The following is a 23,270-nucleotide window of genomic DNA, read 5'->3' on the forward strand; positions in this document are numbered from 1 at the left end:
ACTGACAAAGCTGATTGGAGAACATAGCTTTGGATCTGCTCCAAGGGTTCACTGTACAGATCAACCCACTGCAGTCCTGGGAGCCACTCTGCCTCTGGAAGGACAGATCAAGAGGGGGTAATTCCCCGCCTCCTGGGCTGTGCATGCTCAGTTCGTTCCTCAAGCTGACCAATCAGATAATCTGCTCCCTCCCTCTTCCTCTAGCAGAACCCCTCTCATGAGGCTAGTCCCCCCTACCATAGATCTAAAAAAACAACCCAGCCAAAGCCTCTCTTCTGCTGAAGACCCAATATTTCCCACTGTCTGCAGCACATCTCTGCACAGATGAATTTAAGGCAGCCCAAATAGAACACCACCAAATCTGAATCCTTGTTCTCTCACCCCAACCCTCCCCTGTATTTTCAGAATTAATGACAATACAATGTTTTGCAGCCCTAGGGAACTAGCCTCTACTCTTTCCCTAGCCCAGTTTGTCAGCAGATCCCACCCGTTCTACCTCAGAAAACTCTCAGCACATGACTCCTCCCTTCTTCCTTGGTTCCTCTCTCCCCATTTCTTAGCTGGACCATAGCAGGAGCCTCACTCTTCCTGCCTCTTCCTCTCCCATCTACAGGTAGTATGACTCTGCCTACCTTTCTAGCCTCTTCCTGTGTTTTCCCCAAATGCATCCATACTCCTTGCACATGCCCTTACACCATGTAATTTCCAGACCCTTCATCCTTTGCACATGCGTTTTCCCCTGCATTGCTTTCCACCCTCCCACTTAGCCCAACTGTTTGCCTGGAAAACTCCTTATTGCCCTACAACATTCAACCCTGAAGTTATTCTTCCCTAACCCCATCCCTGACCAGTGCAGACATAGCCAAGCTGTCAGCCCACTTCCCACTAGTCTGAGGGGTCCATCAGTACAGAGACAAGTTTGATTTGTGTTTGTGTCCTGGGTGCCTACCTTAATGCCTGGTGACTGTTAGGGGCTTGACCACCATTTATGAGATGGATAGTTTGATGGCTACTGTTTCACACTAGCCCTATTAACTTAGCCTTGTCAAATAGATCTCATCCTTTCTTCCATCCTTCCCTTCTTCCCCATCCCCTTCACCTGGTGACCTTGGTGCAGCTAACTGCCTCAGAGCTCACAGGGAATTTAATGGTGCTTTCCCTCTGGTGTGCTCAGCTGGAGGCAGGCAAAACAGGCGTCTCTGCGAGGCAGTGAGTGGGCCTTGCTGGAGGAGTGGCTGCTTTGTGCAACCTCAGGGCCTCCTGTGCAAATCAGGCTCAGTCGCCATTTCCTGTGCTTGGGGAGATTAGATACTGCCTAATCAACGCGGATTTCTTTTTCTTTTCTTAATATTTGAAACTATCAAGTACCAGTTGCCATCCTAGTGGGTGGCTTTCAGAAATCCCCTCTTTTCTGGTGTTTGGCGTCTTGTGAGTTTCAAGAAACCAATCTATTTGGAAAGAACCTGTACTTAGAAGTTCTTTGAATTGCTGTGAAACCCTGACAGGAAGTGACTTGGGATCTGGGTTAGACAGTCTTGTCTCACTCGCAGGAAAGGTGGGAGTAATGAGGTACAGGTACATCTGGGAATGGGTGTGGCTTTAGGTCATTCCTGTGGCCATTTCTCCACGTGTGGAGTTTTACAGATGTAGTCTGATTTGAAATCAGAGGATGTATCTATTGCACGTTGGTGGTGTACCTGCTCTACTAGATGCTCCAGGCATCCCAGGCTGGTAGGGGCAGCCTTGATAGGCTTCTCATGTCAGTCTAACCTGTTTTAACCTTTTTTTTTAAAAAAATCCTCACCTGAGGATATGTTTATTCACGAGAGAGAGAGAAAGAGAGAAAGAGAGAAAAAGAAACATTGAATGGTTTCATACGTGCCCCGATTGGGGATCAAACCTGTAAACTAGCATGTGCCCTGACTAGGATTCGGACCCACAAACTTTTGGTGTTACAGGACAACACTCCAGTGAACTGAGCTTCTTGGCCAGGGCACCTTTAAGTAGATTGAAGAACAAGCCAGTGAAACCCTGTAAGAATTAAACAAGTCTCACACACTTTCTTCAACTAGAACAACTGTTCTGAGAAGTATGTTTGGAGAGGGTTTGATGGAAGGGCAAGAAATTGTCTCCACATCATTGTATTGAAGGTAGAGATCTATTACTTCAGTCTCGCTGGGGAGGCAGACACTGGTATTCTTCCTTGACTTTTCCTGTCCCTGCCCCGTGTTTTTAGGAGAAGGGGGTGCCCATCATGGGTCAAGTGCCATGCATAGTGCATGACGTGCTTTTGTGGAAACTCTATAATGCCTCCAAGTTACTTATTGAACTCCACTAAACATCAGGAGCTTCTGGATTCCTTTAATCCAGTTAGCAACTCTTTGAGGGAGGTTCTGTTATTATAAGCACTACTTTTTGGCAGAGAAAAACTGAGGCACAGAGAAATTAAGCACTTCCCAGTTTCTCACAGTCTGTCAGTAAGAGCTGGAGTCCGAGCCTACAAGTGGTATGAGATGTACCGGAGGGCTATCTGCTCCACAGTCTACCATGTTCTCTAACTGTATACTGGTTCCTGGATACACTAGTTTGAAAGTCAAAATATCTTACAAGTCTTTTAAAAAAGAAGTCATTGCCTCCTTTCCTTCCCCATTCCCAATTTCTGCTCCCTAAACGCAATTATTTTTGTTTTAAGACTTTCTTCCTATTAGTTACTCCTAGTTTTCTATTAACTTTCCTCCTATTATTTCTAAATATCATTCATACACTCTTCTAGACTTTACAGTTTCAGGTATTTTCTACCTACTACCACTGAAGATGAGGATTCACTTTTACCATCTCCCTGTCTCCACTCCCACCATCGCAATACAGTTAGAATTTGGGGCTGGTTCAATATTCTCTACTTACATTATTAGAACTATATGAATATTGACAGCTGAGGCATGTGACACTCTGTATAGTTCCTTTTTATTTAGCTTTTTGATTTCCCTAAAATTAATGTGTTGCTTTAAAACATTTACTTGGTTATTCTCAAATCCTGACAGAAATGTTAATTTCCTTTCACTGATTGAGCTTATCAGATAAACTTTCATTTTCACTTTTCTCTTGGCATCATTTCTCTTGAATCCCTTTTCTTGCTACTCCAACTTAGACTGATGGCCAAGGAATGTTACATAGCTGTTATTCTGGGAGATTAACTGTCCATCTTGTTTGTAGAACTCTGCTAATCTTTTGGAATATTTTCATGTCACGGCTTCTCTGTGAGATGTGAAGGGCAAGTGTTTCAGACGGGAGAAAACAAAGCCCAGTGAGGGCTGAGTGTCAGTCACCCAGATTTTGGTGGCAGTGCTTGGCTAGAACTGGGCTTTCCTGAATAGGCCTGGGGCTCTCTGCAGGAAGCCACAGTGCCCCCTGCAGCCCAGCACAAATGACCACTGATGCTGCTGAGCAGGTTTACGAGTCAAGCTCCAAATTCCATGGAAAAATACAGGGTGGCAGGGTTGTGATCCACACATCTGACTTCTTTCATAAATGGGAGATATGGCTGAGCACTAGGCTTTGAATCATACTTCCTGAGTCTGCCAATTAATAGTTGTGCAATTTTGAGCTGGTCACATAATCTCTAAGCCTCAATTTTTTCATTTGTATAGTAACTGCTACTTCATAGGACCATTTTAGGGATTAAGTACCATAATGTTCTAAAAGGCACATCTAAATGCTTAGTAAATGTTAAACACTTTTATAATTATGGTCTTGAATTTCTCAGGAGATAGTTATACTTTTACTCTTGGACCTCAGTTTTCTTGTGTCCTTGAATTCTCAGACCAGGCTGATATATTTTATGAGACCTTTTCTAATAATCTGTGCATCTCATGTGAGTGACTCTTGGTTAGTAAGGTAAGTCTGCCCTTCTTCAGTTTGCCTCCAGTCCACCCTCCAGGGATTGATGACATCTCTCGGCCAGCCAAGGTCAACTGACCAATACCAAAGTAAATACCATCCAAATGTCTCATTTCTTGCTCTGAATTTTGGCTTTTATATTTAAAAAAATTATCAATTGATGCATAGATGTCAAGTTTCCTGGGTAACATTTTTCCTTGGGAGAAAGGAGTATCTCTATATACTCCATCGACTTCTTTCACATGCTTCACTGTACTTTCTGGTACTATTTCCTGTACCAGTTCGCATTCTAAGACAGACTCAATAAGATGGTCCAAGTTTGAGATGAACCTTAGGGAAAGTTCAAATTCAATGTATTTCAACCGTAGGTTCATGACTCAGGACAGGTTGTGAAATCACCTTAGTTAAATAACAACTAGCACTTAGAGAAATAAAGTATCTGTATTACACATATTACAAATATAAAATACATACACACATTCATTTGTATGTGTATACACATGTGCTGACTTGCAATGTAAATATATTTCTTACTGAGCTTTAGAGTTGAAGAAGTTTGAAAAACATGTCTTAAATGATTTCCACTAAGTTCTGTTTGTCTCTGCACTGTAGGTCCCTCATCAGGCCTCTCTGCTGGATAATCCTATTCAAATTATTAAAAAAAAAATTAAAACCACCAACCAAACAGGACCATGTATTTTCTTCTTCCGCATCTTCTGGCATCTACTACGTAGATTCTAGGATAAAGGCTACTACTCTCAAACCTACAGCCTCATCAGGGCAAACTGAACATTACAAGTAGGTAAACTGAACATTACACAAGTTAAGAATAATTAAAATGTTGAAAGGTACAAGTACCATGTTAGGGAATGTATGATGATTCTCTATGGCCAAGTTATCAGGGAAGGCTTTATGCAACCATTAGGACCCAAATGCCAATAATCAGATTGTTAAGGAAGGATTCAGAAGTATGTCTTTTTAAGGACTAATAGGTTAAGTTTGGCTGGATCATATGGTTTGAAAGAGTTTTAGAACGTGTACTTTAAAATAAATTCTATTTTGCCCTTAATCCTTTAATGTACTTAGATCCACAAAGAACCTGTTATGATGTTCACTCACTATAAAACATTTTAGCACAGTGGGACAACTATGTTATATCCTTGGAGCAGTAAGCTGCCCTAATCAGAAAGTCACACTCCACGGATGGTGAGCTGGTAATCCAACCAGGAAGACTGTGCCTCACAAGTGAGGACCAGGGGCCCTTCTGTTATCCATTACTTAATTAGTACAGGAGGCCCTGCTAATGAGCTTAGTAAATATCAAATGTGTTTTTACTGGTGCTATGAGTGGCTTACAACTAATCTTAAATGAGGAAGACACAGGTTCTCATTTGTGAATTCAGTAGTAGTATTCAAGACATGTGGAGTGGCTAAAAATAAGTCACTCTTCATTACAAGAATATAGCAAACTGGTAAGGTGTACTTCTGTAGACAGTACCAAAAGCATGACTGCTAAATGTACCTCTGCCCAGCCATTATTAGTAGAGGACTCTGGTCACCCGATATTCACAAGACTGACAGAATTCTGCCCTTAATACATGAGGCAGATGTTACTGTGTAATTGCTTGCTAACAAATGTTTAATAAGCGACTCTTGTGAGACAAACTGAGCATGAGTTTCACCTGTCCAAAACAGACTGAGTGGTAAAAACCAGACTAGCTGTAAGTTTGAAATATAAGATGTCTTACTTGAAAATTAAGATGTACACTTAAGTTACTTCCAAATAATATCAATCATCAACACCTAGTTATCAAAGCAAGTTTATTTGATTACTTATTCCAGACAAATAATGAGGCTCATGTGTACAACTAAGAAATAAGACAATCCAAATAAAGGGCAGGGAAAATTGGTATGAACTACACAAATAGCTACCTAGAAAGGAAAAGCAGCTGCATTCATTTGACATAACACTGGAGTGAGTGATGTAGCACCATTTACCTCAAAGATATCCTAAGTACTTTATAAGGTAATTATGTGGGTCTTTGCTAAAATGTAGCAATAGCTTAAAAATTATACTAATTTAAATATAAAATTGTATCAGAAAAATTATTTCAGAAAAAATAGGGAATTTGGGAAGGATCTGATCTTGTACAATTCTTTTGAAAAAATCCTAAGGAAATACGTAGTTATCAGTATTGAAGCTGGTTTTCTTCCATCATTTGCACTATTTATCACTATCATTATGACCTAAATTCTAAGCTTTGGAAGATTTAATAGGTAGTTATTTATTTAAATGCGTGCACTTTTATTTATAAAAAATATTTTTTAAACTAAAGTTCTATTTACTGGTCTGTTCAATATGTTCTAGTCTGAACCACAGATGTGGAGGAACAAGAGAACTTGAATGATATGGAAATAGAACATTTAGGATTTTTAATGATTAATTGTACTTTTTACCATTTCTAATGGTTATTCTAAAGCTATTCCACTCTGATCAATCTTAGGTTGAAATTTGCTGCACTGAAGTCTGACCTTGTAGATGAATCTAAATTAACATGAGGACATTTATAAATCCAATAGGAACCATTCTTCTAAATACTGAAGACATTTCACCTGAAATATATAAAGAAACTTGGGAGAGAAATCTGGTGTTCTAGCATCCTCCGTCAGCCCACTTTACTAGTTAAGAGCAACAGGACATTTTCAGAACTATACCACAGAAAAATGTTATGGAAAACAATTCCCAAGGGCCTGGGATTATTCAATTCTGTACAGCTGTGGTTCCTAACCATCAGCCCCAGCCCCCCTTTTTAGGTCAGGAACCACTTTGAGAAGGTGATGAAAGTGATGAATTTCTCCCCCCACCTAGAAAAATGCACATAAATAAAAACTCTTCATTTGCAAAGGATTCCCCAGGGTCCATGACACCAAAGTTAGGAATTCTGAGTTCAAAGCTGTGAGACAATGGAAAACAAGATTAGCCCATTTCAACATTGCCCATCTTCACCTAATTACTTCCATAGTAAGGATTTTAATGTTACTAAAATTGCTGCCTTAAGACAGTTATTCTTATTCTAAGCACCAACTAGGCTTTTAAAATTCATTCTCTTGCCCTGATTTTATAAGGTTTTAAGCCATAAACTCTCTCTCAAATTGTCCCTAAAGGTACTAGCAGATAATTGTTTTCCTTTGACATAAACTATTTTTCAAAGCCAGTCTCTGAAAAATAAGCAGATTAAAATTTAATACCCTTGTGAAAATGAACATGTGTCTACATAAATAAAGAACAGATTTGACTTTAAAAATGTATTTCTAGGTAGAGTTTCACACTTGAAATCAAACACATCTACTTAGTCCCTCATAACGTAACACCCCCTACCCACCTCCTATCATACTCTCCTTTACTTACTTGGAATTAGTACAATGGAGGTCTCCTACAATAGTAGCAAATCTAGTGAACATTCTACCTGCTGTTTAGAATTTAAAAAAACTTCATTTCTGACCAAATGCAGCATCTTAAAAACATCTCATCAACTCCCCAGTTACCAAACAGGCTGAAGAATGCTATCTTTGGGAGGTGCAACTTGAACCACTGACTATGTCTTAACCCCATGTTGAATGGACCCTTAAAAAACAAGAGAAATGACTATATTACGGCACAAAGGTTAGGCCTGTTGCTTTCTTACTGAAGAAAAGCTCCACTATTCACTCCAAAGAATCTGTTTATATAATACAGGTAAGCATGGATATATAGGGGAGTCTTAAAGAGACTCTGGAGACTGATAATAGAGGGGGTAATGGGTAGACGTTAAATACAGAAATGCAAACACATTGCATAAAAATTAATCAAATCCCTTAGTACAGAATTTTCAAAGTTTGAAGTCAATTGACAATTATTTTGTCCTTTCAGAATGATTCACTTTTGCTCAAATAGAGTATTTGTGGAACAAATCTCAAAATATTTGAATAAAGGAAAAGGTTCAGCTATGAGAACAGCTTTGCCAAGGAAGCTATAACTTGGTTGTGGGATTTCATTCTTGTCTTTTGCTATATAAAAGGTGAATAATGGAACCATCATTACTTTTTCCTTGCTCTTCTGTACTTCTAAGAAGTTTTTCTTTGTACAAGTTAAATACTCTAATTTTCATTTGAGACCTACAGATCATGGGAACAGGAGTAGGAGGAGAAGGATACTGTTTTCTCACAGTCAGAATTCAAGTATTTCAATCAATGGTAAAGGGCTCACAAGAGAAAATGGACTGCTATTACTTCACTGGCTAAAAGGTATCCTGTAAGTCCTATAAAATACACAACCAAGTATTTTCCCTGCACTATTCAAATGTACCATTTTGTGTTTTTCCTACCAGATCTACTAAATGCTGAGTGAAAGTTGAAGAAGATAATATACACCAGCATTCCTGACTGTGTAATCTATACATTTTCATTTTAAGAATAATTCAAGCATAATCCATATTTAAAAAATTAGACTAAAGAGAGACATAAAGGTTTTAAAGTTTTCTCTTTGAAAAGATGGTATCTTACAGTACATACAAAAATACTCTGAAAATACATAAGACTTCATTTACAAAACACTGAATCAACATATTACAAGAATTACATGGTTATGATCTTAATAAACTGAGCATGCATTCATGAAACTTAAAAAATATTACGAAATGCATTGAAAAAAGCAGTGTAAAAAAAGACAACTCATATAGTTAAATAAAAATTACAAAGGTCCTGAGCCAATTACTGGTTGGTAACAATGTCATTCAAAAATGCCTTTAGGTTTCAACAAATTCCACTGCTTATTTCTGCATGCCTAGTCCGTGAAGAAAATGTCTGAAGTTGTGGGGTAAAGTAATGGTCAGGAATTACCATGCCAATTTAATTTTACACCTCAAAAATACAAGTTTGCCATTGTTAAAGGTATCTTATTGTTGAGGCTGGAATGAGTTGCTTCTTGGTAAAAAATACCTGTCAGCTAACAAGAATGGCATGAGATAGGATATGTAACAATTTCACCACTCATATACTGACTTGTAGTATCCTGATTCTATTTTGATTCTTAATCAAGATGTATTTTGAAGGCCTCCATGGGAGGCAAAAGATAAAGAGAATTTATGGTGCCCAACTCTGATGTAATCACTAGACTAATCCTCCCTGGTAACTATGGAACATTTGGACAGAAAGGCACAAAAAAGATTTAAATATTCCATGTGCCAATCTAGAAAAAATAATTTAAATCAACAGAACAGACAATAAGTACATCTACACAAATGAGGAAAGCAGAAAAGATACCTCACATTCATTTATCTCAGGTTTCACAAAGTGGCTTCAATGCTAAAGTAATGTGTTAACATTTGGAAAATTACAAGACAATTTTTTTTTTGTTTTCAACCTTTTCAATTCTATACAATGATTACAACATAAGACCCAAAAAGGGAGTTCAGGACTTGTTTTATCAATGTCCAAACAGCCAAGAACTGGTTCCCATTATTGAGAAACAAGCATCAAAAGTTAAGGCAGTGAAACCTCCAACACAAAGCCATAATATTGTAGATGACAATTTGACAGCAGGTGATCCTCAGAGAACTGTATGTAGCAATCAATGAGAGGATGCTACAGCATCTGCAGGTCAAAGTGTGAGAGTTCAAAAACCACTTCAAGGTTGCTAGGCCGATGACTGTAACTTTCACCTTATTTTATGTATGACAGCCACTTCTATTTTTAAAACAGTGGCTGCATCTTGTCACTAATGATTGCATATTCACCTAAGTAAGGAGGCACTGCTTTTACCGATTAAGGGTCAGTCGAATGGAATTTTTGATGACACGAATGTTATTTGCTGGAACCGGAGATGATGAATCTGGTAGTTCTTTACTGGGCAGTCTCTATTAGAAAGAAATAAAAACAAAGGAAAAGCAAAAATAAGGCCCAAATAGTCAGTAGGTCATAAAACTGAGTTTTTTGTTTTTCCAAATCTCTTAAGCTCCTAATACTCAAGTTGTGTGAATATTTTCTCCCAATGTTCATAGGTATTTTTTCATTTGGAGGACTTTACAATCAGAGGGGAAAAGCAGTGGGATAGGAAAAGGGTGGAAATGTGAGGAGTGTGATGTATAGGAAAGAGGACTTTGTTAAATCAATCACTACTTCTGGACTGAGAAATACACACAGACCACAGTCCTCCTCAAAGTAAGGCAATGGTGAACATAAATAGGAAGAGCTTGGTCACTAAACAGGAAACTACTGGAGTGTGAGGTGTAAAATGAGCGTGTTACAGAGGAAACTTTGATATGTGACTACATCTCTCAATTAGTTTTCTGTAATATGTTCATGAAGGACACTGTGAGATGCTTAAGTTTTCAGGAAAACTGACTTTGTGGTCAGGAAAGGTAATTTCAGTGATGGTGAAATTCAGGGGCATCTATATGAGAGCTTTTGAGAATACTCAAGATTATTGTATCATGAAGGCAAAGTCTAAAAAACTGAGAAACAAAGACACCTAAAACACAGACACTTGTGTGATGGAAAGAGTGGGTTAGCTTCTTGTCAAGAGATGAATGCAGGAGTTAATTCTTCTTGTATGTTATCTTGGCTAAACAAATATCTATATGATATCCACATCCACTCAAAATTACATAAAAAAATGTCAGCCCTGGCTGGTGTGGCTCAGTGCACTGAGTGCCAGCCTATGAACCAAAGGGTCGCCTGGTTTGATTCCCAGTCAGGGGACATGCCTGGGTTGTGGGCCAGGACCCCAGTTGAGGGTATGCTAGAGGCAACCACACATTGATGTTTCCCTCCCTCTCTTCCCCGCTCTCTAAAAATAAATAAATGAAATCTTTTAAAAAATAACATAAAAATTTCAAACATATAAAAATAGAAAATAGTAAAATGAAGACTTAGACATCACAACCAAGACTCAGACATTTAGACTTTGCCACATTTGTGTGGTTTATACCCTTATTCTTTATACATGAAATATTTTAAGCAAAACCCAGACATACCATTTCATGCTTTCATCCTTTAATATCCATTTTAAAGCTTTTTTGTCCATTATCATGCCCATATTTTAATTATATAACCCTATTTTTATGTCTTATGTTAAAAGAAATTTTACATATTCAACAACTAATAGAAAATATGAGGACACTTTCTATTTTGCTTTAGAATGAACAATAAATCCTGGGGAATCTGCCAGGGTGACAGTTGATGGTGATGAGAAGCACTTTATTCTTTAAGGGGGAGGGCCTAAAATAAGCCATTTTGTTCTTTGTTCACTATAAACTCTCAGAGAAGGGCTTTCTCTGATTTATACAAAACTGACTTTTGAGGACCTGCTTATCAGTTTACTGTGCTTAATAATACATTATTAGATTCAATGGTAATTCTTTGAAAAATAAATTTTTATTATTTTAGCTTATGTTTTAAGCTAAAACATAAGCTAAAATAATAAAAGAGGCTCTTTTATTAGAGGCTCTTTAGCTTATGTTTTAAGGTACTTAGTATGTACACTGGTACATTTGGTTCCTTCAAAAATATTAATGAATATGGTTCCTAACTATCGAACCTAAATTTTGATAGTAAGCAGGAGTACACAACAAAAGATATACTATTGAGTGTTGGCAAGAAATTACACTAATGGGCACCAAACTGCTTCTTTAAAGATGAATGTAAAACAAAAGTTGAACACAATCTGAATAAAACATGAAGTCTTAAACTATTCCGTCTTTTCTAGACTTTTGAGGCACACAGTATCATACTCTTTGTACCTTGTTTGCTATTTCCATTCCTAATTCTCAACTATACTGCTGCTCTTTGGGGACAGATACAAAATCTTACTACCCTGTTCCTTCACCCAATGATAGGCTCTTAATAAGCTTTTTGTCTCTGTACATTAGTTATGCATTTTAACCTATGTGTATTACCTATGGATAAGACCGTTACCTTTTTGCGTGATGTATCAATAGTTGGAATAGGCATACATTCTCCCCCAATGGCATCCTGAAAACAGAAGAGTTATATATAAGGGTAAAAAGTTTCTCTCCTACATGCAAATGCTTATTTCTAAAGGAAATAACAAAACTTGACAGATCTGATCTGATCCACTTTCAAACATATTACTTTTCCTGATACATTATTCATTAAAATTAGTATTTTGAAGCACACTATTAATATATTTACCACTGATTTTCTTTTTCTGTTTTCAGCAGCACGCGATTCCTTAAACTTTGATTCAAGTCGAATAAACTAAAATATAAACATTAAAATGATTGCTATTATTACCTACAAAAAAACCACGAAATCTATATAAACTGAGAAAACTAGTTAGTGATTAGGCTATCACCAAATCTACTTACAGAGCGAAGGGGGTGGGGGGTACTAGAAGAGATTAGCCAAAGAATATACAGGCATATATACATAGCCTATGGACACAGACAACAATGTAGTAAAGGCAGGGGTGGGGAGGTGGGGGGAATGAGGGACACCTGTAATGGTATAAAAAAAATAGAAAAAGAAAAAACTATTTACAAACATGGGTTGATTACAGAAGAGAATTTATATTAGATTGATTAGATATTAGATTTATATTAGTCAAATGACTACCCTTAATTTCTACAGTTTGAGTGTCTTTTGGTTAAGACAACTCAGTTTATAACAAAATAGTTTTACCACCCTCTACTGGAGGCAGAGGAGATAAACATAACACAATAAATATGATTGTTTGGTTACCAATAACGACTTCTGTGTAAGTCAAGGAGAAACTTGTATTTCATTCACGTTTTCAGATACATTAATAATTTGAATTTGGGATGAACAATTAGAATTGTTCCTTTAGGGTGAGGGTAAATATTCTTTTTAAACAATCAAATCCTAATCGAACACTAAGATAGCTATGGAGAATTGAGTTTCGTTAGTACTTTTTAAAAGTTAACTTTTAAAAACTCAACTACTGAATCACAACTAAAGTTGTAACTTTACCTTTTCTATATCTTTCAACCTCTTTGAAGACCCATCTATAGGTGGGGAATGGGATCTCTTGGGTGCAACACTCTTAGCTATATTTGACATTCCATTTAGATGTGGTTGTCCCTGGACAGGGTTGTGGGGTGTTGTGATCCTAGGAATAACATTTCGTCCTACTACAGTAGGAATGGTGCACACAGCGGGTGGTGATACAGCTTTTACTACAGAGTCAACTTCTGAAAAGGAAAAAGGAAAGACTTTAGTAATTAAATGTATATGTAGTAGAATCAGTACTAACAAAAGAGGGGATACCTACTTGCACCAATGACTGGAATAGATAGTCCTTGAGCTGGCGGAACACTCAGTGGCTTTTCCACAATTACAGCAGCAGGCTCAGCGTTATTCCTACTAAAAGTGTTAAATTACAATTATTACATGACTGTAATTTTACTTATTTAAAACACTTTTAACAGTTAGGATTGCTTCTTTCAAGCATTCCTACTTTACTATTTCATTGAAAAAAGAGAAAAGAGGAGAAAAGGGCAGAGGACCCAGTGAGATTTAAGAGAAAAAATTAAATAGAAAACGTGCATTTCTGTGCACTAATCTAATTCTACATATTCATAAACCTATACCATGTCCTGAAGGATTAACAAAAATAGTTCAGTATTTCTAAACTGACTAGCAACTGGTAAAAAAATAATTTAGCAATTACAAAAGGTTTTTAGCAAGGTACAGAAAAGTGTATAGTATCCTTAAATAAAGAAGACTGAAAGGAGAATTTTGAATCACAGACCTTTCTGTTTCTCCTGAAGGAGAAATATCAGGCTTAGAAGGTTTGTTTGTAGATACTGGGGAATTGAAAGGTGTTCCATTATCAGTGTCTCTGGAGCTATCCAAACAGTTGCCATCCAGAGATGATCTTTTGGATTGAGGTCCACTTGAACTTCGACTGACATCAGAAAGACTCTGCTGAAAAGGAGAAAGCTTTTAGGATTTCAAAAAGCAAATGAGAACAATGACTTTTCAATTCTGAAGTACATATAAAATAAATTATCTTTTGTGATTAATGAAGGTGAGCTTATGGTCTTAAATTGTCTGCACTGCCCCTCTTTCTTCTCAATAGGTTTGGGAGCTGGAAGAATGTAAATTTGGTCACAGGACCCATATTGGAAAGTTAAGATTATATACTCACCTTTTTCTTTTTTTGAAGAATCTCTGCTGGAAGATAGTGATGAAGTTGTTTTTTTTTAACATGAGTTGCTTCAATTTTCATTCCCTCCTTTAGCATGTTTATATTGTTTGCCTGTCTGTACACTGTAACAATGTCAATATGTTAAATGGAAACTTCTTTCTGAATCAAGGGCTCCATTTTCTTTTTCTGAAATGCATACTCCCCATCACTACACAAACACATACATCCCTCTTACAGAACAAATTATTTCTAAAACATTTTCACCAGGTCACAGTACTATGTTTTCTCATGTCCAATTTCTAACACTTTCCTATAATATTATGAATGATATAAATGTGTAAAAAAAAGTTTTATCCAAATCTTGTTTTCTGCTATTTTCCCAAAAGAAAATCTCTTCTCATGATTTGCCCACGTCTAAGCTTATCTTTATACCAAATATCCCCAGATGCAATTCAAATTCTCTCCCTCCATGAAGCTTCTTTTACTACACCAGTCACAGAATGTCAGATGAAGGGCAACCTTATTGTACAAGAGGGGAAAGGAGGCTCAACAGCCCTGGACACCTTTACCAGGACTGGAATATACATATACAGCTCTGGATTTCCACCCTAGTCCTTCCCATACCTTGTAAAAAAATCAGTTATATTAACTACCATACATATTATTTATTGTATGTTAATTGTGAATATCCAATTAAATTATAAGCTTACTGAAGACTAGGGTGGAAGGTTTAGTAACTACTGTGAAATGTGAATTACTTAATCTCTTGGGGTCTCAGTATCTCTACCTGGAGAACATTTAATAAATTTATAATTTCCCAACCTCCTCTTTTTTGAAAATTGAGGTCAAATTATAACGGAAAAACTTCCATGTTTTCATTCCAGATTGCTGATAAAAAAATCAGTAGGAGTGCTTATTCAATTTAAGATTCTCTGGCTCCACTCCTAGAGTGTGATTCAGTAGTACTAAGGTGATACACAGGAATCTGCACTTTCATGAGAAACGTGAGGGCTAGTTCAAAAGAATCTAGAAATCTCAGATGAGTCAAACCAAAAATATTAAGAGTATGAATGCACACTATTCTAGATTAAGACAACTCCAGATTAAGATAAATATATTAAGATACCCCAAAAAGGTGTTTTTAGGGAGCTAAATGTGAAAGACATTCTTTTCAGTGATTTTAAACATTCAGCAAGCCTGTATTGACTGATATTTATTTCATGTTAAAAAGAAAAGTAAAAATCAGCCCTGGCTGGTGTAGCTCAGTGGACTAAGTGCAGGCCTGTGAACCAGGGAGTCACTGGTTCCCAGTCAAGGCACATGCCTGGGTTGCAGGCCAGGTCCCCAGCCAGGGACACATGAGAGGCAACCACACACTGATGTTTCTCACCTTCTCTTTCTCCCTCCCTTCCCTTTCTCTCTAAAAATAAATAAATAAAATCTTAAAAACAACAAAAAAAGTAAAAATCAAGTCATTTTTATGACTGTGATTACACCTGGCTGTACACACTAAGAATCACCTGTAGGGTTTCTCTAGTCTTTCTGTTTTAGCACAGACAATACACTCACACAGTACAAAACTCAAAGGGTTCAAAAGTATTTGGTAGTCTCCTTGAATACACCTGGTTTCTTGACCCAGAAGCAACCAATTCTGCCAGTTTCTTTTTTTTTAAAACTATTCATCCTTTCAGAAACACATGAGGTATGTCTGGAAAAAGTCCAGCCATTGTTAATATAACAAGAACAGTTTGTGTGACAAGGATATAACCTGGCAGTCAACGAGAGTGGACTGGAATGTGCATGCATGAACAATGAATGACGACTTCACTGTACCAGTCAGTGGGGGTGGTAGACACCATTGAGTAAAGATGTGTACCGTGTGGCTGTTGCATTCAAAATGAAAAATAGCCCAATGAATCTGCATCACATTTTTCATTAAGCTTAAACATTCCTCAGTGGAAACTATTCAAATGATTCAGAAGGCTGCAGCTATGGGCAACTGATAATTGGCAGCTTCATCACAACTCATGCATCATGTCTTGTGCAGAGTTTTTGGTGAAACATAAAATCACTCAACTGATTCAGTTCCCCTACAGCCCAGATTTGGTACCCTATAACTTGTTTTTTCCAAAACTAAAATCATCTTTGAAAGGGATGGGATTTCAGACCATCAATAAGATTTGGGAAAATATTATGGGGCAGCTAATGGCGACCAGGAGAACTGTGTGATATCCTATGGTTCATACTTTGAAGGGGATTGAGGTATCACTGTCCTATGTACAATGTTTCCTGTATCTTGTGTCTTCTTTAATAATGTCTCTATTTTTCATCTTACATGGCTGGATACCTTCTGTACAGACCTCGTATTCTATTTATAAGCAAACATGCATATATTTTTTATTTATGTAAATAGGAGAGCACTATATCCACTGCTCTGCAATTTTTCCCCTAAATATGTTATAGAAATTGTTTCATCATGCTTTTAATAGCAGCATAGATTTTCATAATATGGATGTACCATATTCACTTAACCAATTGTAGAACTTTAAAAATATAGCCAGACAGATCGTAGGCAGATAATACTGCATTACAGCCAAGGTTGAGGACCATAGCTCTATGATGACAAAGTCTTACCTGTATCAGTAAATGACTGTATATCGTATGTCAAGTCTATGTTAACACTTTCTGCATTTTCTACTCTTCGAAAAATTATTCCGAGGAACCACATCGATACATAATTATTGCTATAAAATAAAATTTAAGAATTTCCATTAATTTTTTACAATTTTACAGATGTTATTTGGTAATTAAATCTTGGTCTTTATGGAAGCATAAATACAAATTTCAATGGTTTGGCCAAATTTTTAAAACTGACACCAAGAACACTGGTAAGTTATACTGTGTTGTTATAAAGAGAATTAAATGGTTTTGAAAATGACTTACTGAATATATACTTAAAGATGCTCCAAATACCCTAATGGAGTTTTTGCTGGGGTCTGTGGGCTACCAACATAGCATGTACTTTGTTTTAATGCGTGACTACTCAAATACATAATGTATCACCCCCCAACAATGCCTGTTAAACAACAATCTCACAACTGATCTTGAACAATGCATATGTCAAATAACATTTAAAAAATATAATATTAAAAAATAATTAACTCACTCTTTATAATGTTCCTTATTTCCTGGGAATGACTGGGGATTTACATGGGCAAGAGTAATAAATTCATTTCGTTCCAAGTTTCCAACAAGTACACGGATTTTAGATTCTACCAATCCAACCCTAAAATAAAATAGACAAGACTTTTCCATATTAAATTTGGAAGCTATATCCAAGTAAACCAAACAGCGTATCAGGTATGATGCTTTACATATTCATTAAAAAAATTCAGTCCAATATATTTAGTAACTCTTTAAAATACCATTCCAGTAAATAACTAGTTAGTGAATCTCCCCTTTTTGAAAAAGAACTGACCTATTTAACGCATCCCTGATCTAAAATAGCTGCATGTAAAGACCATAAAATAGTCATAATTTGAACATGGTTCATCTGTCTCTAAATCTTCCACCTTCAAATTTTATGTTTAAACCTTAAGGCTAAGATATGATTAAATAATGTGACTCCAAAACCTAATAACTGGCACTCAATTTATGAAATACACATGCTCTTATTTTCACAAAATGATAAAAGATACTGCATTTAAGAAGTCACTAAAATCAGATCATATACTACTAAAATATCAAAAATTTCATCAGACTTCTGCAACTTTTCCATCTCACTTAAGAAATGTGACTGCTGTCAGTTATCATACTAATGATTTTATGAATTAGAATAACTATAAGAACATTTTTACATTTTTTAAACACTAGTAAAAGCTTACACATTTTAACTTTGTGTGCTTCAACAGCAGATATACAACACACTGAATTATTCCTTAGAGTAATCTAAATGAGAGACTGGCAAACTTGCTGGTTAAGGGCCAGATAATAAATGTTTTAGGCTCTGTGGGCCATTGTTTCTGTTGCAACTGTATGATTCTGCCTTGGAGCAGGAAAGCAGCCATAGACAATATATAAATCAGTGGGTGTGACTATGTTCCAATAAAACTGTATTTATAAAAAGAGATAGCAGGCTGGATTTGGCCCAGACCATAGTTTCCTGACCCCTGGTCCAGACAAATAAAAAACTCTGTTTTAATGAAAGGTTTCTTTTCAGGGTCCCTTTAATTATCAATGAAATAGCATTAAACCCTTGAAACAAAAGACAATATTGTTCTGTTCTCCTTTTCCAGCAGTCAGACTTGAGGAAAGCACAATCTTTTCTGGTGGCCTAACAGCCTCTGCCTGATGGAGCTATGGATGTCAATACACTAGAGGGAACAGAAATATATTTACATGCACTAGAAAGAATGTACTGCTCCTTGACCAAAATATCTCCTCTGTTGACAGAAACTTAAAATTCTGAAAACTTTCATGCCATTATGTCCTAAATTAAAAGAATACATAAGCCCTGGTTGGTATGGCTCCATGATTAAGCATCAGCCTGAGAACCAAAAGGTTGCCTATTCAATTATCTGCCAGGGCACATGCCTGAGTTGTGGGTCAGGTCCCCAATTGGGGGAGTGTGCAAAAGGCAACCAATCAACTGATGATTCTCTATCACAGTGATGTATCTTCTCTCCCCTCTAAAAATGAATAAATAAGATGACAAAAAGGCATCATTAAGAAAATTGATTGCTGGAAAAAAAAACTGACTTTGAGAAGTGACAAAAGGCTAAGATCTGTTCACATATTATCTTATGTCACTTTTGATTCTGAAACATTAATTTGATGGCATTTCTTAGACACTGATGCTCCATGGTCATGTACAACAGTCATCATTAAGATATATTAACTTTGAAAATAGAGAAAATGTTTTATAAATGAAAGGTAAAGCACCATATAAATGTTATTACCATATAGTAGGTAGAGAACTTGAAATATAAGTCTTACCACTCCAGATGGTTTTCTTCTGTTGATGCACTGGCAGTCAATACTATATAATGTCTATGAAGAATTTTCGGAAACAATCAGGGAAAAAAAAGCCATCAATATTGTTTGCATCTGCTTTTCTATCATTAATTTTTCCTTTTCTCTCTCAATGAACAAAAGCACTAATGAAGGCACATAGTTTATAAAAATCAAAACATTCTCTGATTTTTACAAAATTAATTCCAGATCCCACAATTAAAAAATTATTCACTAAAAAAACCCAAAAAACCATTACTAACAGTGGGGCATTTACTATTATAATATAGACACTATCTCATCACATAGGATTTCTGTTAACCTATTCTCTACCTTATTTGAAATATAAGTGACAACTTTCACCTATCATATAGTAACTTTCTAAGTTTAATATTCTTCTTTACACATACACACACACACAAAATGAAAAAATTGAAATACCTGTACTTTTGAAAAAAATTTGGTGGCTCAAGTAGTTTGGACCAATCTGATTTCCCTTGAAGAATTTCACCTGTGACTGCAAGACCTAAGTTTAAAATGGGAGAGACAGACAGACAGAGAGACTGATTTTGAACACTGACCATATTATTAGCTCCTGTATTACTGTATTATCCTACCCCCAAACCTTTTACCCCACCAAATTCTTGGGTAAAAGAAATATACATTTATTATGTTCTTTTTAAGAACACAAATATCAATTTCAACCAGCTTGGGCTGGCTCCATTTTTGGCCTTAATATTATCATATATTCTGGAAAACCAACTACTGAAAAAATACACATTTGAAAGAATTTTAAGAACTGCAATATAGAATTACACTGCTGTCAACCAAAAAGAGGGGAATATATAAAGGGCAATAGAACCAACAGGTTTACCTTGTTTAAATTCTTCTACCATTACTGTTCGAGTTGATGTGGACACATTATATGTAGAATTCTGTTGTGGGTAGGCAGGGGTGATTATGGGCATGAGATGATACCTATCTGATGGATTTACCTGTGAAATTAGAAACAAAATAACTGATCTATTCTCCTGCTTCATTTCCCCAAAAGTCCGAAGAATATGACATATAAATTTGATACTACCTTTCCCCATTTCTAAGAAGTATATTTCCATTCCCCAACTACATTTATTTCTGAAGTCAAATGTGACTGACAGTCAAAGAAAATTCTGCAGAAGTTAATTTTTCCCCTGAAAAGCTGTTAAACTGATGGTACATCTTATAAACAATGATCTTTTAGAACAAGGATATAGTATCATAGCTGCAAAAAGGTCCAATGGTTCTCAATACTCTTTCTGCATCTACTCAATGGACGACTTCCCCTATGTTACTCAGAGAAATGAGCACTTACTCTAAAAGCAAATTAAAATGCAAGGCGAGTGAGAGTTATGCTATCTAGAAATAATGAAATCTGCTTTAAATTGCAATGCAAAGTAAATCTTTTATACAGTTTAGTACTTTATTATTAGAAACTATTTGTAAGACAGTTTTTAACAATGGATTATGACATTTTGGTTGCGACACCCACTCATCTAGTTTTATATGGGTGATTTTTAATGACATAACATTTGGATTATCATTGGAGAAACACATCATCTGCACCAAAAAAACACAGCAGAGGCAGGAAAGGACTACAGTTAAATAGAAGATGAGCACACAAGAGCAATTATCATTAGACTATAATTTAGAGAATCATCCTTTCCATAAAAGATTTAATGAAACTTTATAATACGTCACATACCCGAGGATCCCAAACAGGCAAATTCAAATTGCTTTCTTCTGGTTGCTTTAGCAGCACAGGATTTGGCCATTCCCTAACATGAATAAGAAAATTAACTCACATAGGACCTCACTTCAGCAACTACACAAAATGTTAAAATCATTAGACTTTGTTCCAAATTTCAAACAGCAAATGTCTAGGGTATTTGCTATTTAAAAAAATGGGAAAGGGAAGAAAGTAACAAAGATAAAGGCTGCTTATTTTAAAGCAGTATTCTTATTCTCAAAGGGCAAATATTGCTTTGCCAATTAGCTGCATCTAATTCAAGTCTGAATTTTTCCCTTCCTTTTCATTTACTTTCATGGATTTACTCTGATAATAACAGCAACAACTAAGATTTACTGAAAATACTCCTAAAAAATCCATGCAGTAGATATGATTATCATCTCCATTTTATGTATGAGATCTTCAACCACCTCAGCATAGCTACTAATTGACTAGTATTGTGACCACTCTCAAGCTAAAGGTGCACATTTACAGACTGCCAGAAAGTGCCATCTGGTGTCATCATTGCCTCAAATTGGATACTTAAAATTTTTTAAAAGATTGATTATTTATTTATTTATTTATTTTTAGAGAGAAGGGAAGGGAGGGAGAGAGGGCAGGCAGTTGCCTCTTGCATGCCTCCAAATGGGGACCTGGCCCTCAACCCAAGCATGTGCTCTGACTGGGAATTGAATTTGTGACCTTTTGGTTTGCAGGCCAACACTCAATCCACTGAGCTACACCAACCAGGGCTTAAACTTCTAATTAAAAAAAAGAGTAAGACAACAGAAAAAGTCTATGCATAGTTTTTAAATTTCCAAACAAATTTACATGTAGGCAGAGGTTAGTAAATAGTGAAAGTATGCATATGAATACTTACCACTTAGAAAAAACTAAAAAGAACTTATGAACTAAAGTAGAAGCTGCTGCATTTGGATATAATTGGCAAGTTCTTGCAACCAGCATTGCCCAAGAGACACCACCAAGGAATCCAAGCATGTTGGAATAAATACCACGTCCTAAAAAATTAATATACGTGTTAACTATTGTTAAGATCCACTCTCCATGCCATTCAATCATAAAGAACAAGATTACTTCCTTCTTAAGCCTGTGATTAGATATCCTTTCTCCTATACAAATAATACAGTCAACAAGCAGACCTTCAGGCTAGGCCCACAGTCTTTTTAGAAAACCAGAAGCTGCTCACCTTACCACCCCCTCCCCCACCACCACTCTTTTCTCCAATACAACTCCCGGTTCCCTGCCTCAGTTCTGACTGCCCAACTGGGCTCCTCCAACATAACATTGGGATCTCCCACACTTCAGTATTTATGGTTGAGAAAGAAATGAAAAGAAGGAGGCAAGATAACTGGAGGGTATAAGCAGGGAAGAATAAACATTTCATTAGTAGTCATATTCATGGGCATTTTAAAATCAAATATAAAGTTGGGGACTATAGTATTTTGTATAATTTGGATCTTCACCATAAAGTACAGCACACCATTGATACTACTTATTTCTTGTATAATTGTTTCTTACACCAGTCTATAAAAATGCATTACCATGTTTTATAAAATCTAAGATCCTTTCAATTACAAAATATAGCATGATTTTATATCTCATTAACCAAAAGAAAAATACAAACTATCAATTTCAGATGTTAAATGTGAAAAATACGCAGCTAAGAATTAACAAAACGTGGTATTTAATTTAATCTGTAGCAAAAGACAAATTGTGATATCTTTTCAATGCAAATAACTTTACCCCGACTATACAACTGAGCCAAAGGACAAATTCTGCTTACTTAAGGTCTTCTTAGATGTGCACTATCTAGTGCAATGGTAGGCACGAGTTACATATGGCTATTTTTTTTTTCTTTTTTTGTAACAGCTTTTACTGAGAAATCATTTACACACCATAAGATTCATCAATTTGAAGTATAAAATTCAATGGCTTTTAATTGTGCAACCATTACTACAATCAATTCTGGAACATTTTCATCATCCCCAAAAGAAACCTTTAACAGTCAGAGCCCTCTTATAACTCCCCCCAACCCCCTAAATCCTCCCAAACCTAGGCAACCTGTAATCTACTTTCTGTCTCTACAGATTTGCCTATTTTGGACATTTCATATAAGTGAAATTGTACAAATTGTGTTTTTTATGAATGGCTTCTTTCACTCAACATAATGGTTTCTATGTTCGTGTATGGCGTAACATATATCAATACTTCATTCCTTTTTTATTGCCTAATAATACTTCATATTATGAATATACCACTTTTGGTTCATCTGTTTATCCATTTATGAACATAGGGTTATTCCTCTTTGACTATTACGAATAATGTTGCTATGAACATTTGTGTTTAAGTTTTTGTGTGAACATATCTTTTCATTTCTCTTAGGTGTTACTTAATTCTGAATTTAAATTAA

General features: G+C 36.2%; 1 protein-coding gene across 6 annotated transcripts in view; it reads right to left on the reverse strand.

Annotated features, from left to right (window-relative positions):
* Positions 1-9,340: 9,340 nt before the first annotated feature.
* Positions 9,341-23,270, reverse strand: part of PAPOLG (poly(A) polymerase gamma) — a 31,505-nt gene continuing 17,575 nt past the window's right edge. For 2 of the 6 annotated variants that reach the window (XM_045827992.1, XM_045827997.1), the window contains 14 exons: positions 21,720-21,858; positions 20,816-20,888; positions 19,949-20,069; positions 19,516-19,600; positions 19,060-19,113; positions 17,231-17,350; positions 16,699-16,808; positions 14,065-14,186; positions 13,666-13,841; positions 13,186-13,277; positions 12,885-13,105; positions 12,087-12,152; positions 11,850-11,906; positions 9,341-9,790 (listed from right to left, as the gene is read on the reverse strand). In XM_045827992.1, the coding sequence (XP_045683948.1) occupies positions 9,692-9,790; positions 11,850-11,906; positions 12,087-12,152; positions 12,885-13,105; positions 13,186-13,277; positions 13,666-13,841; positions 14,065-14,186; positions 16,699-16,808; positions 17,231-17,350; positions 19,060-19,113; positions 19,516-19,600; positions 19,949-20,069; positions 20,816-20,888; positions 21,720-21,858 (1,535 nt within the window). In that variant the 3' untranslated portion in view covers positions 9,341-9,691. The remainder of the gene's footprint in view (positions 9,791-11,849; positions 11,907-12,086; positions 12,153-12,884; positions 13,106-13,185; positions 13,278-13,665; positions 13,842-14,064; positions 14,187-16,698; positions 16,809-17,230; positions 17,351-19,059; positions 19,114-19,515; positions 19,601-19,948; positions 20,070-20,815; positions 20,889-21,719; positions 21,859-23,270) is intronic. The other 4 variants (XM_045827995.1, XM_045827994.1, XM_045827993.1 and 1 more) reach the window with 4 other exon arrangements.

The sequence above is a fragment of the Phyllostomus hastatus genome, unplaced genomic scaffold, assembly GCF_019186645.2.
Source record: "Phyllostomus hastatus isolate PE091 unplaced genomic scaffold, TTU_PhHast_1.1 phas_scaffold_78, whole genome shotgun sequence".
Classification (NCBI taxonomy): Eukaryota; Metazoa; Chordata; class Mammalia; order Chiroptera; family Phyllostomidae; genus Phyllostomus; species Phyllostomus hastatus.